At 37.1% G+C, this 17,011-nt stretch overlaps 1 protein-coding gene across 33 annotated transcripts in view; it reads right to left on the bottom strand.

Moving 5' to 3' along the window:
- Positions 1 to 17,011, bottom strand: part of OSBPL6 (oxysterol binding protein like 6) — a 209,150-nt gene that overhangs the window by 49,746 nt on the left and 142,393 nt on the right. For 11 of the 33 annotated variants that reach the window (XM_065525697.2, XM_074009516.1, XM_074009521.1 and 8 more), the window contains 5 exons: positions 13,884 to 14,016; positions 11,196 to 11,299; positions 10,521 to 10,613; positions 5,870 to 5,944; positions 868 to 1,033 (listed from right to left, as the gene is read on the bottom strand). In XM_065525697.2, coding sequence (XP_065381769.1) covers positions 868 to 1,033; positions 5,870 to 5,944; positions 10,521 to 10,613; positions 11,196 to 11,299; positions 13,884 to 14,016 — 571 coding nt within the window. The remainder of the gene's footprint in view (positions 1 to 867; positions 1,034 to 5,869; positions 5,945 to 10,520; positions 10,614 to 11,195; positions 11,300 to 13,883; positions 14,017 to 17,011) is intronic. The other 22 variants (XM_074009524.1, XM_074009535.1, XM_074009526.1 and 19 more) reach the window with 3 other exon arrangements.

The following is a 17,011-nucleotide window of genomic DNA, read 5'->3' as shown; positions in this document are numbered from 1 at the left end:
TTACTGGTTATAAATCAATGCTGTTACATAAACAAATTAATATTGCTCTCGTCTTCTTTATGTTAAATTTTCAATGAGGCTTATTGTGTAAATTAAATTGTTATCATCAGCCACAGAGCATAAAGAAGAGGCTCAAATGTGGAATCAATTTCCCCTCAAATCTGAGCTGGCCTATAGTGCTTTGACCAATAGAATACAATGGAAGTAGAATGCTACACCAGTTCCAGAGCTGGCCTTAAAGAGGACGAGCAGCTTCCACTGCCAGGCTCTTGGAACCCTAAACTGCCATGGAGAGGAAGGGGGCATAGTTGTGTGCAGCCTTCCAGCTGTCCTGCCAACATGCTAGGCACAGGAGGGAAGCCACCTTGGTTCTTTCAGCCCAGTTCAACCTGCAGCCGAATCCTAGTGACTGGGGCTAGTCAAAGACACGTGGCTCAGAGGTTTCGCTGCTTAGCTGAGCCCTGCCTGAATTCCCGACCCACAAATTGTAAAGTCCAATAAATGAGTATTATTTAATAAAAAAAGAAATAAACAGAATCTAAAGAGAACCAATAAATACGTATTAAATGATAACTAAGACACACTGAAAAAAACGTTGAGTAGTAGTATCTTGCCAGATTGTGTATAATTTATTTATCTCCCACCCCCATGGCACTTTCTTTCTTTAGTCAAAACTGTAAGCCTGTGATGTGTGATCTTCCAACAGGCAAGCATCATGTCCTGTTGCATTTTTGTATATAGAACTTCAACCACTATATGAAACCATTTAGTCTTTCTATCATTACCACAAAGACAAAGATAAAAGAACAAAGGATAATCTTTCATCAAAGAGAGCTTCTTTAAAGGGCGCATTATTTTTGTTATTACCTTTCTGTGCGATTAGACAAAATTCTTCTTGCAGCTTTGTATAATCTGTTGAACTTTCCAGAGGGTCAGTGAGGTGGCTAGGGGGAGTCTGAAATTCAATATCTGCACAAAGGTTGGGGTTGGAGGAATGCAAGCGAACTGGTGACATGGTAGCACTGAAAGGAACCTGAAAGGGGAAGACACAAATTATTAAAGAGCAACAGTGCATTGTTTCACATTCTCCTACACAGAAAAGACCTCTCCCATTCTTCAAAATAATAGATTCCTCTCTGATAACACACTTGGAGACACTCAGTACTCATTTATTTTGCAGGCGGTTGGGGTGGGAAGAGGGAGTCTCATTTCCCATTGTTGATTTAGAACTGCCACAAACTCACCGATTTTTCACTGTTACAGAGAGAAATGACTACAGAATGACAGGAATAAAAGACATAATCTCAGGCAAGCTTAAACTCTGAACTCATACTTGCACCTCAAAAATAACTGGCAGAAAAACAGCAGTCTGAACTGTGATGTAGCTGACCTTCTCTTAACAGTCTGGACTATCTGAGCCTGGAGCAGGATCTTACTAAACCTGTAAAATTCAAGAGATGCATATACCGGAAGATTCACTTACTCTGTAGCCATTAAATAAAAACCAAATCAGGCTTAATAGTAAATACAGTAATGGCTTAAAGAGACTCACACTTATTTTGGAAATTGACTTATTAAATTTTATATTAGTAAATGAAATTATATTATATAAATCACTGTGGTTTACCTTTGTATGTTACACACAACTCTATTACATATATGCACATGGTTCATGAACCGGCCAATACTGAGAAGCAGTAAGTAGAAAAAGTCATATTACTATAGATTTTTCCACATGGCTAGAGGTACTTCCTTGCCCAGGCTGGATACGGACTAGGCTCCTGATGGGTGGAGGCAAAGCACCTTTTCCTCCCCTTTAAGAAGGCTTTACCCAAACATTACAAATGTCAGTCAAACATTCCTGGAAAGAAAAATACCAATTCTTCCTGCAAATCAGATCACAGACAACTTCTCCTTAATTCTTATTGCACAGATGTGCATTCAATTATTTTCAAGAACCAGACTCTTAGACTCCACCACAGGTTGGAATTTTGTGTAACTGATAGGATAATTCACACCCCCTAGCTAACGGGGAATGTGCTGTGGGAGGAAGGAACCACTACCCTCTGACGGATATGTATGTCAGGACCTCTTCTTTTTTAATTTTTTGGTTTTTGCTTTAAAATTCCTAACATATTTGGTGAGAGAAAGGGGGAAGGAGAAGAGGGCACGTTTTCTCCGAGGATTTAGAGGACAAATGGAAGAGATGGAAAGAACCAAAATATCTGGCCTGAGCTGCAGGTTGAGGGCAGTTGAGACAGAGCATCCTTCTGATGCAGCATTGTCCTGGCAGGGATTTATTTCTCTTAAAAGATATCCAAGACTTACTGGGGAAGAAAGTGAGCATGAAGCTTTCCCCCCAAATTCAGCTAAGCTAAGCATGTTAATATATGTTATTTGAAGCATTTGGTATCTGGAGTCATCAAAGGAACCCTACCTCATCTTCTTTGGAGAACTTGGCTACACTGGGCTGGGAGATGATTGTTAAACAGCTTGTTTATCAATATTATCAGGCTGAAAAGTTCTGTCTATTCTAGATTTGAGACCCAGAAGTGGCCAATAAGCCATTTAAGAAAACGGAGTGCTGGGGTTCAATACTCTGCTGGAATCCTGTCCAGGTAACTTAATAATAACAAGGACTGAGGACCTTTTAGGATACGTACAAAGGAATGGTATTTATGTGGCAGGATGTCAGAAGATAGAGAAAGGAAGTTCTGACCCTAACTGTGGTGATGCTAAATCTAGAAAGAGCAGTCAGCCCCTTGAGGGACACAGAATCCATGGAAAAGTTGCTGGAGATTAGGATGTCATGGGGAGAGACTCTGAGTGAAAAAAATAGGTAGATCTGAGAGTTTTCAGAATTAACGATACAGTTTTCTGATATAAGGAACTAGAACAGCATTAAGAAAAATAAATGTGGGTCTTTGGTAATATGTTGAGCATCATGGAAAATGATTTTTATCTGCATTCAGGTGCCTTCAACACTCCAAGGACTCACATGGCTTGGAAAAGGAGTCTCTTCCTTGAGCGGGTGAGGAGTGGGGTCATGAGAGTTGGCGGGAAGCTTATATAGAGGCCATTATGCAGTAAAAACCCAGGGAGTCCAGGAAGGACCCAGACTTGTCCCTGAGATAAATTATTATTCCTCTATTAAATGTTGGAGTCAGATGCTGAGAAGAAAAACATAAGTTACAAATTTATACTTTGAACATAATGGAAACTTAAACTGGCTATTAAAACAGTAAAAGTGGTTTTGCATATTACCCATAGGGAAAGAGACTTGAATGTTCCATTCAAATTGCAATCAGATGGTTCCCTGGGAAATTGAGAACTAATCTTCATATACTTCTGACTGGAAATGTTTATATATTGGTATACCTTTTTTTGTTAAAAAGAAGTATGTAGAATGGGTCATTTTAATTGAGGACTTTTGAGAATACAAATTGGGATGTATTAATCTAACCCTAATTGAATATCTGTTCAGACTGGGGACTTATTTACTCAGCTTTTTATTCATCAATTTGAGTATTATGGGATTCAAAAATCTAAGTGGTAACTGGTTTCTCTGTCAGTGATGGTTGGAGTGCAAGCTGCCTACAGCTCTCCATGTTTATATCTGAGAACCCTCAACACTCAATTTGGGCCTTTCTACCTTGTGCAGGAAAGAAATTCAAGGCCTTCTTGTAAGTCCTATGACAGGAGGGAAGCCTGATCCTAGAATATTCTGGTAGCATTAGGAGATGCTCTTAACACCTGTCCATGAAGAAGTCAAAAGCGAAATGAGTTGACAATGGAGTTGCTGACAGTGAAATTCAGCAGTGGTAGACATGAAAGTCTACACAGTAGGTCTAAGATAGATACTATGCTTACAGGACTCATCAAGCCAGTGGGAAAAGTCTCCTGCTGTTGCTATTCTGCACTATGTGTACAGGCATTCTTTGAGGGTACTGACTGCATTGGGATCCTCAGTGTTCTTCCATGGGGAAGAGCCAGTATTTCTCTTTTTCCAGTCTCCTGTTCTGTTGGGTCTGGCTGCTGTTGTGAGTTGGCTATTCTGAATGCTAGCGCTAAGAGTCATCAAGAATAAATTTCTGAAACATCTGCTAGATGTTGCGGCATTTTGGTATGGAGACAAAGCTATAGATCCTGGAGTAGCCAGTCCCCCTAGTTATTCCTGAATACATTATTAAATGTTGCCAGTAGCTTTTCTTACTACATGCCACTAAGTTTTTCTCATAACTTCTATAGTCACAGCTAACCTGGGAGGTGGGCATTAATGATTTCTTCTTTTAAAAGCTCTTTCTCTTCTACTGCCAATTTTAAAAATATGAACCCATTCTATTCAAATAGGTACTAATCTCAGTTTTATTATATTCACTGTATGTATCTGCAATTTAAAAAATTAACACAGAAGAGACAGAATCACTTCTCTGCATGGCATCTTAGATGTATATTGCTTAAGAAAACAGTGTTTTCATAAAATGATGGACTGTTCCTTTCCATACTAAGTTGTTATCTCTAATAACCATGTGTATTTATTAATTTTATAAATGGAAAATTACCTTTAATAATATTGAACTGATTATATGTGCATCTATTGTCAGAATCTGTTACCACATCAGTGTCATGGGATTTATTCATCTGCATTTGAATACATGCATAAGATATACATGGACCATGAAAGCTATTTCAATAATTTGTTTGTTCAAATGTTTACAAAACTGTGAGTTTAAGAGTCAGTTCCCTAATAAATTCCAAGTCACTGGTTCATTTCATAATCAAAAGCAAATTTGTTTCTCAGTCTAGCTAAACACCCAGATATAAGGCAAGAGCCAATTACTAATCATAAAGTAGAAAGCCACCAATCCTCACATCAGCATCCATTCTCCTGTAATGCAGCCAAAACTTTTTCATATTTTTTTCAGCAATTCTAGTCTTCAAATACATTCCACCCTTAGTGACAGCAAGACTGTTGTTAATTAAGGAAGTATTATCTAATAGCCAAAAAACTAACATCTATGATTGCTATGAACTCAGTAAACTATACTTTATGAAGTTCATAGGCTCTCATGATTAAACAAATTTTTTAATTGACTTTTATCCAGCAAGGAGTTCTTGTGTTTTGATACTCTATTTTATATTCTGTAGACAAGTCATTCACTATCCATTTGCCTTATCTACCTCAGTATGTTCTCTACTCTCCTTATATCCATTCTATTTTCTCTCAGAAAAAAAAAAAAAAGCCTCTAGATATGGATTAGATACCATAAAACTGTCTTTATTTTTGTCATTTCCACACTACAATTTCTAATTTTCATGTCAATATTCTCTTCAGAAAACAATTTTCCCTTGCTAAGTGTAACTTGGGTAGCCATTTAGAGATGACAGCAAAATTCACCTTTTCTTACCCTCTCATTTCTTTATTCTCACATCCTTTTCAAATAGTCACACTGCTACAAAAAAAAGCACAATTTATGTCTGTAGTAACATGACTTTTCTTAGGAAAAGAGAAATTAGTTAGCAAAAGTTCCAATATCAGTATGGTAAAAAAGAAAAAAAAAACAATATAATTTAAGGAAAGCTCACATCATGGGGCACTGCACTCAATTTTGCAAATTTGACTTAAATTATGTCTTCACGTATAGCAAAAGAACTGGATTATATAATAGTTCTCCACTGTAAAAAGGAATACCCGTGTTTGACTCCTGCCATGCAAAGACAGCCAGAGAACATGCGAAAGCTATGCTGCCATGATTGGGCTACAGGTGACACCATCACACACCAGTGGCACCATCAGGACAAGGGGGTCACCCTTGTACACAGGTTTTCATTCTTATTAAACTTCCACTTGAGATTGAAATCCACTCACTGTTGTAGCCACTGCTGCCGCTAGCCTCTGCCGGCGCCGAGTTGTGCTGAACTGGCCCTTCACAGGTGGCCCTTCCTGACAGTGAATGGGAGAAGAGAAGGGGGGAGGAAACACAGGACGGGGGAGGAAAGGATGGAAGATGGGAGGATGAAAGATAATCAGACAAGGAGAGGGACAGTTTTTAACTGAAGTCGACTTTTCTTAAATCAGCATCGAAAAGAGCTCACAGGGGCATTCATGCTATGAGAAATGTTCATTGCTGTCATTGCAGATTACTCAAACACCTGAATTCTATTTGCTGACTATAACTCACACCCCAAAAGGAGACGGAGTTATAAACTGATGGACAGCCTGCAATTTTAAGGTAAAATAAATATGCATACTGTTTTATTCATATGATATCATGTTATATGAAGTCAAAAGGTATTCAATAAATGGTAGCAAGGAAAACTAAGTTCAGGAAAAACTGATTAAATAATGTAGGAAGGCTAAAATGAACAGGTTGTAATGAGAGCCTCCTGATGGCCAGACAGAATTTTTTTTTTTTTTTAATTTCTTACTGGAAGAAAAAAAGTAAGGGAAGGGTATGAGGGTTCTTCAACTTCCTACTTAATCTCCTATTATACAGCTCACTATCTGGGACTCCACATCAGTAACAGTGCTGGGATTTTCAAGTCTAAGAATTTTCCAAGGAAGATGGCAGACCCCATAAGATCAGAAAAGAAAACTTAAGTTCCTCAGTGAGTGAGGACAATGCCTATAAAAATCAACTACGAAAACCTGAAAGCATAGTTTTCATTTAGTAATGCGCATCTATGTACAAACCAGTAGAAGAATCCTACAGCTTTCTTTCATTTTGTTTTTTTCCTCTTGGTGGATGGGATTAAGGGATGATGACATTTCCTTCTAATCATTCAACTTTGCCTCCATCTGACAGACCCTGACTCCTCAAGGTTGTGAGCAATATTTTTTTTTTCTTTTTTGAGATAGGGTCTCACTCTGTTGCCCAGGCTGGAGTGCTGTGGCATGATCATGGCTCACTGCAGCCTTGAACTCCTGGCCTCAAGTGACCCTCCCACCTTGGCTTCCCAAAATGCTGGGATTACAGGCATGAGCCACCTTGCCCAGCCATGAGCAATAATTTCATTTCCAAATAATTAAGATATACTTTCTTAGAATCTCCTAACAGCCCAGATTGAAGAAACAGTAGGACTGCTTTAGTCTTTTTGGGATGTCAGAAAAATATTTTAAATTTTTCTATCTTTAAATCTTCAAAAAAGTTCCAAAATTACAATCTTATTTATTTTCCATCTTCATAAGTCTTCTGCATACATATACGTATATGTTTGTCATACACACACACACATAATCTGTTTTCCACAAAAATATTTTCTAGACAAAATCCTTTTTCTTTAATGTAGTAAAAGGACGAAGAAGTTATTATCAGCCTTCAGTGTAATTTGAGCATCTATGAGATGCAGGACAGCTACACAGGAGCAACATAAGATCATCTGTCTGCTACTATGTACTTTCTACTATTCCCCATTCCCTTCAACGTCCAGGGATCTAGTATTTAATTCATATTATCAGCAACACAGGAGATCTAACAGCTCTTTCTTTCAAAATATTTCCTTCTTGCCTTCCTCTTACTTCATTTAAAACACAGCTGAATTGTTACTGCAAAATGGTATTGAGATTTTTATTCGAACCAGAAAGTTCGAAGTTAAGGAGGAAAGAAGAAATCCTTTTTCTAAAAGGTAGTCTCCACAGAACCTTCTAGGACAAATGCTGACTTCATGAGTTACATAATAGGAATTTCTGAGGCCAACTACCCAATAGTTTCCAGTAGAAACAAGGCCATACTGGTCTAGAATTTAACCTTCTCATTTAAATCAATAGCACAATCTAACCTACACAAGAATAAGCAATCAAACATCCAGTATAACATGTTTTTCATTTTAACTTTCTTGTGGTCAATTTTTTTAATGACCTACTTTATAATTTTTTTCAAAATGACAACTATTATGGAATACTGAGTACAAAGTTCAGTAACACAACATCGATAACAACAACAGCAGCAACAATACCACAACCACCACCACTGGACGGTCTGGGCACCCTCCCAATGGCTGTTGTACTTAGTTACGAAGAAGACGGGGACAGAAAATGAACTCTCACCACTTGAGAGCCTCTCATATTGGCTGAAACATCAGCGAAAGTGGTTCGAGTGGTGAGATGATCGTTGACTCAAAACAAATGCTTGGACTCATTAGATAGAATTCCCATTATCAAAACATTTAAAACAGGAGGGGAAAAAGCTGGGTATAAGGAAGGAGAAAGTGGTGGGTATCTTTAATCCACTAGAGTAACATTAGATGCTATGCCTCTCTCTAGGCAAAATACTGAGTAGTAAAGATTTTCATGTTGGCATACTCATCCTAGATGAACTTATGATTCCCTAGCCAAGTGTGAATTTTGAAGGATCTTGGAGGAACTTCCCAGTAGTAGAGAACGAGTATCCTGAGGCTCCTGCAAGACCTGTTGGTTTGGGCAAGCAGAAAAGGTCCACGGATAGGACCCAGTTCTGCTGTGTTCCCCTTAAAATACCTTTTGTTTTAGTCCAGGTGGAAGTGGAGTTTCTCTGGGAATGATTAACAGCTTACTGCCATTCCTAAGTTTATTTGTTTCTTCTTGGAATTGGAACTAAATCTCCCACTTCGAAAAGGCAGTTGTCTTTGAGTGTCTTTGAGGGATTAGATGATTTCAATTTCCCTCAAAAATAACTCAACTAGAATTACAAAGGCCATTTTATTATCCTTAGCAAAGTCACAAGTCATAAATAAAAATTTAAAAACAAATGAACCACCCAAAGATGTGGCAGGAGTATGAATGAGTATTTTCTAGCTTTTTGGACATTTTCTCCTGATGACTCAAAAAAATCTTCATAACTTTTCTGTCTATGTAAAACCACAGGCTGAGAGGCTAGGTGGTATAGTTCCAGTTGCATTCTGTGTCCTTCAGAAAAAAAAAAATAGTGATTTGGGGTCTCCGGTGGAGCTCCCAGATGCAGCAAGGTAGCTGGGACATTGCACTACAACTCACTGGGAACCAACCTGTCCAAGACAACAGCTCTGAACAAGAATGTGGTCAATAGCATAAACTATAGACACAAGATTAAAACAATATCTATTAACAAATGTACGTGTTCTTTCTTGTGATGCAGGCCTTCTTCAATTATTTTATTTAGGGGAATGATTCTTTTACTTATAAAAATGAGTCTTGTTCTTGGCTTTGACTCAGACACCACACTTAAAACAAACAAACAAACAAAACTAGACACTCACAAGTTCAAAACCAATAAAACTGCCAAAAGCAATTTAAAGTAATTTTCTTGTGAAATCACTTGGCACATCTCTCCCTACAATATTAATTTTATAAACAGAGGGGAAAACACACGGAAACGTACTGAGCAAATGAACACAAAAAGTTGTGTTCATTGAATGTAGACATTCTAAATAAAAAAAACATAGGTATTAGTGCTTATGAAAATTTATTTTCAAATATATCAGATTAGCAAGCAAAGCAACAGTTTGTTATTTACACAGTCAGAATTGTAATACAAAGAATGTTATTAATGAAGTCAAAATTAGAGAAGAATTATTTTGTTAATTATTCAGAAGGGACTGAAGAATTCTGAAAAGTACTTCTTTCTACCTTTGCATTAGAATATAAATTTATTTGTATAATAATTTTAAAGAGCCAAATCATAAAGTCTAATCTTGACTGTGCAGGACAAGGGCCATTTATAATATGCATTCAGGATGAGAATAATGGAAATTCTAGTTTAAAAATCTGAAAGTAATATGGTTTATGACATAATCTACCATATTTTGAATCACTGAAACACAACAATATAAAAGGATCTTACTTTAAAAATGTCACTCATTTCAAATATGTAATTTATTTCAAATAAATTTCAAGTACATTTATTACAAGCTCTTAAGAATTTAGTTCAGATTTTAAGGTGATTGTTGAAAGCCAAATAACATCTATTTTTGAAGGATCATAGAATTTTAGAGTTGAAAGAGAATTCAGAGCTTATTAAATAAACTCTATCACTTAGGAGCAAACGGAAGCTCAGGAAATTTAACAGAAATTTACAAAATTATACTGCCAGAAAATCACAGTGATTAGACTAGAATCTGGGTTTGTTGATTTCTAATCTATTGAACCTCCTACCCTTTTTCTTGATAGAAAAAATTTGGACAAGGCTGACACATAAAAGCCTCTTTTAATATCTAGTATTTTTAAATGAGTGTTCATTATAACCCACTAGATTTTCAATCTAGATTTTTAAGATAACTTTTTGTTAAAATATATTTTAATGGTTCAAAGGCTATAATTGAGAATAAAATGCCATTTTGAACACATATTGTATAATTTCAACCTTTCTTTTAAATCCTTCCCACTTATGCCAGAGTGAGAAAAATACAGAGATTTCCCACTGTTTTAGACAATGTGAGAGTTTGAAAAGCGCCAGCTTTAAAGCAGTTAAGTTACCCTTTCAATCTAACGTGCATTAACTGATGTATAAAGACTAGTACTTTAAAATTATGTAGAAACATGAATGAAGGAAAAGTAAAATCTGTACCTGCAGTTGTATTTTTGTATCTTTGCTGACACTTTTTGTTCTCCATCGTCTGGTGACCCGCTTGTCTTTCTTTGAAATATCTACACAGTTAGCCTACATTACACAAATAGTTAAAAGCAACAAAGTATTATTAAGTTCACACAGATGATACAGGTATAGACAAGAACACAGCAAGTTAGTAAAGGATCACTGTTAGAGCCTATAAGCAAACCAGCCAGGAGAGAAAGGCGTATCAGTTGCATAGTGGGCATTAAAAGCAGAGATAAGAACTTAATTATAAAATATATTTTTCTGATAAACAAAATAAATACAGGATTGGAAATCTCTAGCTTTGTTTTCTATATGAAAAGACAGTAATAATTCTGAGAGTATCTAAAGCATATCTTCAAAGCTACCATTTCCAATAGAACACAAACACGGAAGAATAATTCAGATACTGAATTTATTTATTCTGGCTAGTGTGTATTCAAATGTAAAACATTTAAAAATAATCATCTTAATTAACACACTGACACCGAGATTCAAAAAATATTAAAAATAACTCCAGAATATAAACAAATGTCTGTATCGTAGTTATCTATCTTTAAATATTACCTTATATATTCATAGAACAACCCAATAAAGATTATAAATTAATATCCTTAGTCCTTTTACCAGCAGCAGGAATATGTTTACCTGCATGTCAGTAAAGTTAGGTGCTGACTGAGTTCTCTGAAGTATTTCCAAATTTTGCAAGAGTTTGCTAAGTTCCACAAGGTTTGACTGGCAATGTGCGAGATCTAATAAGAAATCATAAATAAAAATATGTTAAAATTGGTTAGGGAGCAGTGGTGATGATTAAAAAAAAGGGTCAATGCAAATTATGGTAAATATGAGTAGGCAGATCCATGTTTATATGATGAAGACACTGGCAGGGGGAACAAAACACCCTTTGCTGGTATAGAACCAAAAACCATTAATTATATTTCAAAGCTCACTCTCCTAAGTTAACAGCTATTAGTGCAGAAACCATGAAACTCTCCGTCACACTGTATGTGATCCCTTTTCTGCTCTGATAGCTTTTGCCACATGGGCAGCACACTCAAGTGAACTTCAGCAGTCCTGTGGTTTCATTGTTAGGAGCTTGTCTACCTGCTCCTCTAACATGCTTTAGAAGGTGGTTACCTGGAATTTGGGTAGCGTAAAAATCAAGTTCAGAAAACTAGGATGGAATACAGAATCAGTTAAACATATTTTCTTTAATTTAGCTCGCTAACAATGTTGAAATGAATGACTTTAAAATTTCTTAGAGACATTATATTAACGAAATCAGATTTTCAAAGTGCATTCGATGGTCCAGGAACATCATCATCACCTGGACATCAACTCATTCTGTCTGAATTAACATTTAGAATGAAGAAATGACTTTTAGGTTTTTTTTTTTTCCATTTTTTGGTGCATTTAGAACAAGAGAATATTCAAAAATCTATATAATAAAATATCACTCTTAAAAAAAAAACTGACCTTTAATATGTGAAATTAAACACGGTCAAGAATATTGGGCTGGGTGCGGTGGCTCACGCCTGTAATCCCAGCACTTCGGGAGGCAGAGGCGGGCAGATAACCTGAGGTCAGGAGTTCAAGACCAGCCTGGCCAACATGGTGAAACCCTGTCTCCACGAAAATTAGCCAGACATGATGGTGGGTGCCTGTAATCCCAGCTACTTGGAAGGCTGAGGCAGAAGAATCTCTTGAACCAGGGAGGCGGAGGTTGCAGTGAGCCAAGATAGCACCATTGCACTCCAGCCTGTGCCACAGAGCAAGACTCCGTCTCAAAAAAAAAAAAAAAAAAAAAAAAATTGAGTTACTTTTCTTATTTTTGTGGTCAGTTACTAAAATTTTCATTTCGAGCTTTCTATCTAGCAAATATTACATTCATACTCTCTAATAATTGTGATTATTCTATATAAATGGTGCTATATAAGCACAGAAATCTGGAATTGGGGCTGAAAACCATCAAAATTATATCCACCTTTTTTCTAACAGAATGAAAACAGAAGTTTGTGAATAGTTCAATTTAAGGCCAAGGACTCAAACTAAGTGTAAGGAGACATCAATTTAGATTTTTCAGTTGTAGTTTCCTTATCTGTCAGTGGTGATAGTAGTATTTAGCTCTCCTACCTGCTTACTGAGATGGTAGATGAGAAAGTTCTATGAAAGCCAGAAATGGTCTCTAAGGAATACTTATTGTGCGTGTCTCATCACCCTGCTACAGCCTTCACATGGACCATGCTACATCATTCTTTGTCACTTCCACTATTTACAATAAGAAAGAGAGGAAATCATACTTTCACATAAAGTCTGGGATGTGGGTATCTCCGAAAGCTGATAAAAACGACAAAAAATGCTGCATACTTTGAGTCCACATGCTGGTAGAATAAGAAAAAATTCTTTTGGTTGGAGCACTAACATAGATTACCAAATTTTAATTTTTTTAAGTGAGAACACAAAAAAGTGATCTAATATCTGCTTTTATTATAATTTTATAAGGAAAAATAATCTGAAAAAAAATAGGCCCAATATCATCTTAGGATCATCTAAAAAAATAAACTAATTGAGACTTATTAAACACTCTCTGCATTGCCCTTGTTTTTCTCAGTTTTGAAGGTCAAATGAAAACTCTCATAGAATGGAAATGGTCTGTACATCAAGTTTGAACCATTGTGCTCTGGTTAATTACGAGGGAGGTAAAGGTAAGAAGAGATGAAGAGGCTCAGAGATGGCAATGTGAGGGAATCAGGTATTGGTTCAGAATATTGAATCACTGATCCATAGTGGAGCACACTAACAGGTAACTGTGGATATAAGATGCAGCATTTCACAACTTTGCCATTTATTGCTGAGTTGTCGGGAAACATACACCTGCTCCGTGCACAAGACAGAGCAGCAGAGAAGGCAGCTGTGGAAGTGACCTAGTGAGGAAGACAGAGCAGTGATTCTTGGGCTGTGGGCAGCATAGGCTCTCCTCGGGGGTTGCTCTTCTGTGTGACTGCCCCAGGTTCCAGAGCTAAAGAAGCCAGAAGGAACTGGTGAAGAGACAAGGAGAGAAGGCTGAAATGGGTAGAAGTCAGGGGAAAGGCAAGAACCAGATTCAACTGCTGTGAGGGTGCAGGAGAACTGGCAGGTAAGGAGCCCGAGTCACGGCAGAGAGAAGGAGCTGGTGCATAAAGATAAGAACAAGGAGGAGAAAAAGTAAGAGCAAGGAAAGGTCAAGGCGATCAAGGCAATCAGGGTAAAAGATGTAGCACTCATAATTCACCGCTTTAGGTTTGGTTTCTTGTTTGGTTTTGGCTGACTCTCAGGCCACACAGGGGAAGAACTAACCTTCCGCACACCTGTCCATCTCTTCTGAGTCCTGTAACCAGGCTGCCACTTTACTCTGGCCAGTCGTGCAGGTTGCAGGGAGGCTATTGCTGCATGGTAAAGGGGACTGCCATGGAAAGCTGTTTGGTTGCATCTACGGCAAACAAAGATGAATTGTATGGTTATGAAACAGTACATTTCAATGATTAAAAAATACAAGTATCCTCAAGCCGTATTAACAAAGAAAGGAAGAAAATGCACAGTCAAAACATGGAAGAAGCTTCTTGGCTTAATGTGGTTTGTGCTTAGTGAGGGCGACATTCCTAAACAACAACCTTTCATTAAGTTGCCATCTCCATCATTCAGTGAAGGACAACATTTAAGTGTGTTGTATCTCATAGTCACAAGGACCTGCCAACTCAAATTCCCAGTAATTTTTAATCACTCAGTAAGTTGTATGTGCAGTGTCCTTACGGCAGTACTCTCAACTCATGATTTAAGTCTTTCCTTTCCAAAAGATTTCTGCACCCTTATGACCACTCAGGGTCTCCTCAACCACATGTGATTCCTAAACACATTATCCACCAGTAAGCAACCTTGCAATGCCTTGAATTCATATTGAAAATTATTTATAAAAAGACAGTCTTGGCAAGTTATTATCCATAGCTTTCCATTAAAGTTATTATCTACAGACTTTTCATTAAAAAGATTTTATGTGAAATAAGTGAAAATTGTATTAAGTATAGAGATACTAAGGTGACTGCAGGAAACAGTGAAAAAAGAAGAAACTTATTTCTTAAAAAACTGAAAGAATTTTAAAACTTTATAGTTGACTTTAATATTCAACTACAACTGAATTGTGTCTCTTCTAAATCATTACAAAGTGAATGACACACATTCTTAGCAAACTCAGGCTTATTTATTCCCCACAGAGGGCCACAAACCAATTAACATTCAGGAGGCTCATAATTTGATATGTAGAAGGCAGGCAAAATGATAAAAAGCTCTTTTTACTCTTTATTGCATTTTGATAAATGTAATGGAAATCTTTCACTGAGTAGATCTTAGAGGTATGTCATTAACCAGAGTAACAGATCTGTTTTGAAAACCAGAGCTGAAGAAGTTTCTTATTTCAAGGCAAACAGTGGGGAGGATTTGATTTTAGTCTTCCATTCTCAGATATCACCCAAGTTATTTGATAAATAAGGGATGAAAATAACATATTTTCATCAATAAATTTAATAAATATTTTAATAAATTTAATACATAGGAGATAAAAATAATATATTTTCATCAATACTCTGTGCCAATGATGTAGGCAGAAGCTGGATGAACCAAAGAATAAACAATTTATATTTTTTAAAGATCTATTTGGAATACATTTCTCATTTAACGTGGACTAAATCTAGGATTTAGTTCTCTGGTGAGAACACAGGAGGCCAGAGAAACTCGGCACTATCTTGGGCATCTGTAAGTTCCCAACCTTCCTGATGCCCTGATCAGATGGTTCGCTCCCTTTCTTATTTCAGAACTGGTTGGTATTAGGGTTAATCCAATATCCTATTCCTAGAGAAAAGATAATTAAACAGTCCTTGGCAAGGCTGCAACCAGAATGGAATAATGTGAGGTTTAAGGCCAGGTGTGTAATCTGGCCTGTAATCCCAGCACTTTGGGAGGCTGAGGTGGGCAGATCACTTGAGGTCAGGAGTTTGAGACCAGCATGGCCAACATGGCGAAACCCTGTCTCTACTAAAAATAAGCTGGGTGTGGTGGTAGGTGCCTGTAATCCCAGCTTACTCAGAAGGCTGAGGCAGGTAAATTGATTGAACTCAGGAGGAGGAGGTTGAGGAGGCTGCAGTGAGCCAAAAGCACACCACTGCACTCCAGCCTGGGTGACAGAGTGAGACTTTGTCTCAAATAAATAAATAAATAAATAAATACAAATAAAACACAGAAAAAAAATAAATAATGTAAGGTTTGAGATAATTTTAACATAGTTAATAGGATCTAATGAAAATTGCCATTAAAATAACAAAAACTGAATATAGTAATGTTTCATTTAATCTGATTTGGTTAGTATTGCAGTTACTGTATGAGGTTTTCCAGTGGTTTGCAAAGGAAACTTGGACCTATGTATGACATACATTCCTGTGTAAGCAAATAAAGAAAAGCAGAATCTTCACTGGAACGTTCTTGAACACAACGTACTGTGGCAACCAGCTTCCTCACCCTCTCTGCCCTCAATTTCAAGTGCCAAGTGTAAAGCTGGCGCACCCCTGCGCAGTGCAGTGGCGCTAGGTTTCAGGAAACTTAATCATTGAATCTAAGGCAGAAACAGCTGTTTTCATGTCTGTTGACTTAACCTTGATTTTTTTTAACAAACAACATCTCTTGCTTTTCATCAACACAGAAGTGAACTCTTATTTCAGCCCAGAGAACAAGGTCAGCCTCCCTTAGTCTGGCACCTGGTAAAAATAGAAAGGGCACTGATTTTGGAAACAGACGTGGACTTGGATCCTGGCTCAGCTGTTTAATGGCTATGTCACTTCTGGACAAATTTTTTCCTGTCTCTGAACTTTGGTTATTTGAAAGATTAGAGAGGAATGAGTGCCAAATGCTTAACACAGTGCCTGATCACTTAAGTAGGCTACTACTTATACTACTGTCACATTTTTGAGCTCACATGCAATTACTTCATGGGGAAATTTCATAGCTTCTCATGTATGTATTATAGATCAAGACACAAAAGCAAGTTTCATTTTCAAGATTTTGAGGTCTTCTTATTACCATGTGGGAAGACATCTGATTTCTGAATGTTGATTAAATAAATGTTAACTTACTTCCTAGTATTCCTACAAAGCCACATAAAGTTAGAAGGTAGTCCATTCATAAAATGGAAAAATAACTGCTAATTCTCCTGGTGATCCACATTTCGGCCTAATTTATACTTGCAATTAACTTTCATGCCAAATGTCACTGCTGTCTTCTGAGTGTTAGTTTACAAAGCAAACCTCCTCTTTCTGGTTTTCCCAAATGAGACTCAGTTACACATTTGCATAATTTTCTTTTTTATTTTACTTTTAAATTTTTTTTTGAGATGCAGTCTTGCTGTATTGCCCAGGCTGTTCACTAGTGGCACAATCATGGCT

The sequence above is a fragment of the Macaca fascicularis genome, chromosome 12 (genome assembly GCF_037993035.2).
Source record: "Macaca fascicularis isolate 582-1 chromosome 12, T2T-MFA8v1.1".
In the NCBI taxonomy this organism is placed as follows: Eukaryota; Metazoa; Chordata; class Mammalia; order Primates; family Cercopithecidae; genus Macaca; species Macaca fascicularis.
Note: the sequence above shows the minus strand (reverse complement) of the source record. Positions and strands in the feature narration are given on the sequence as shown.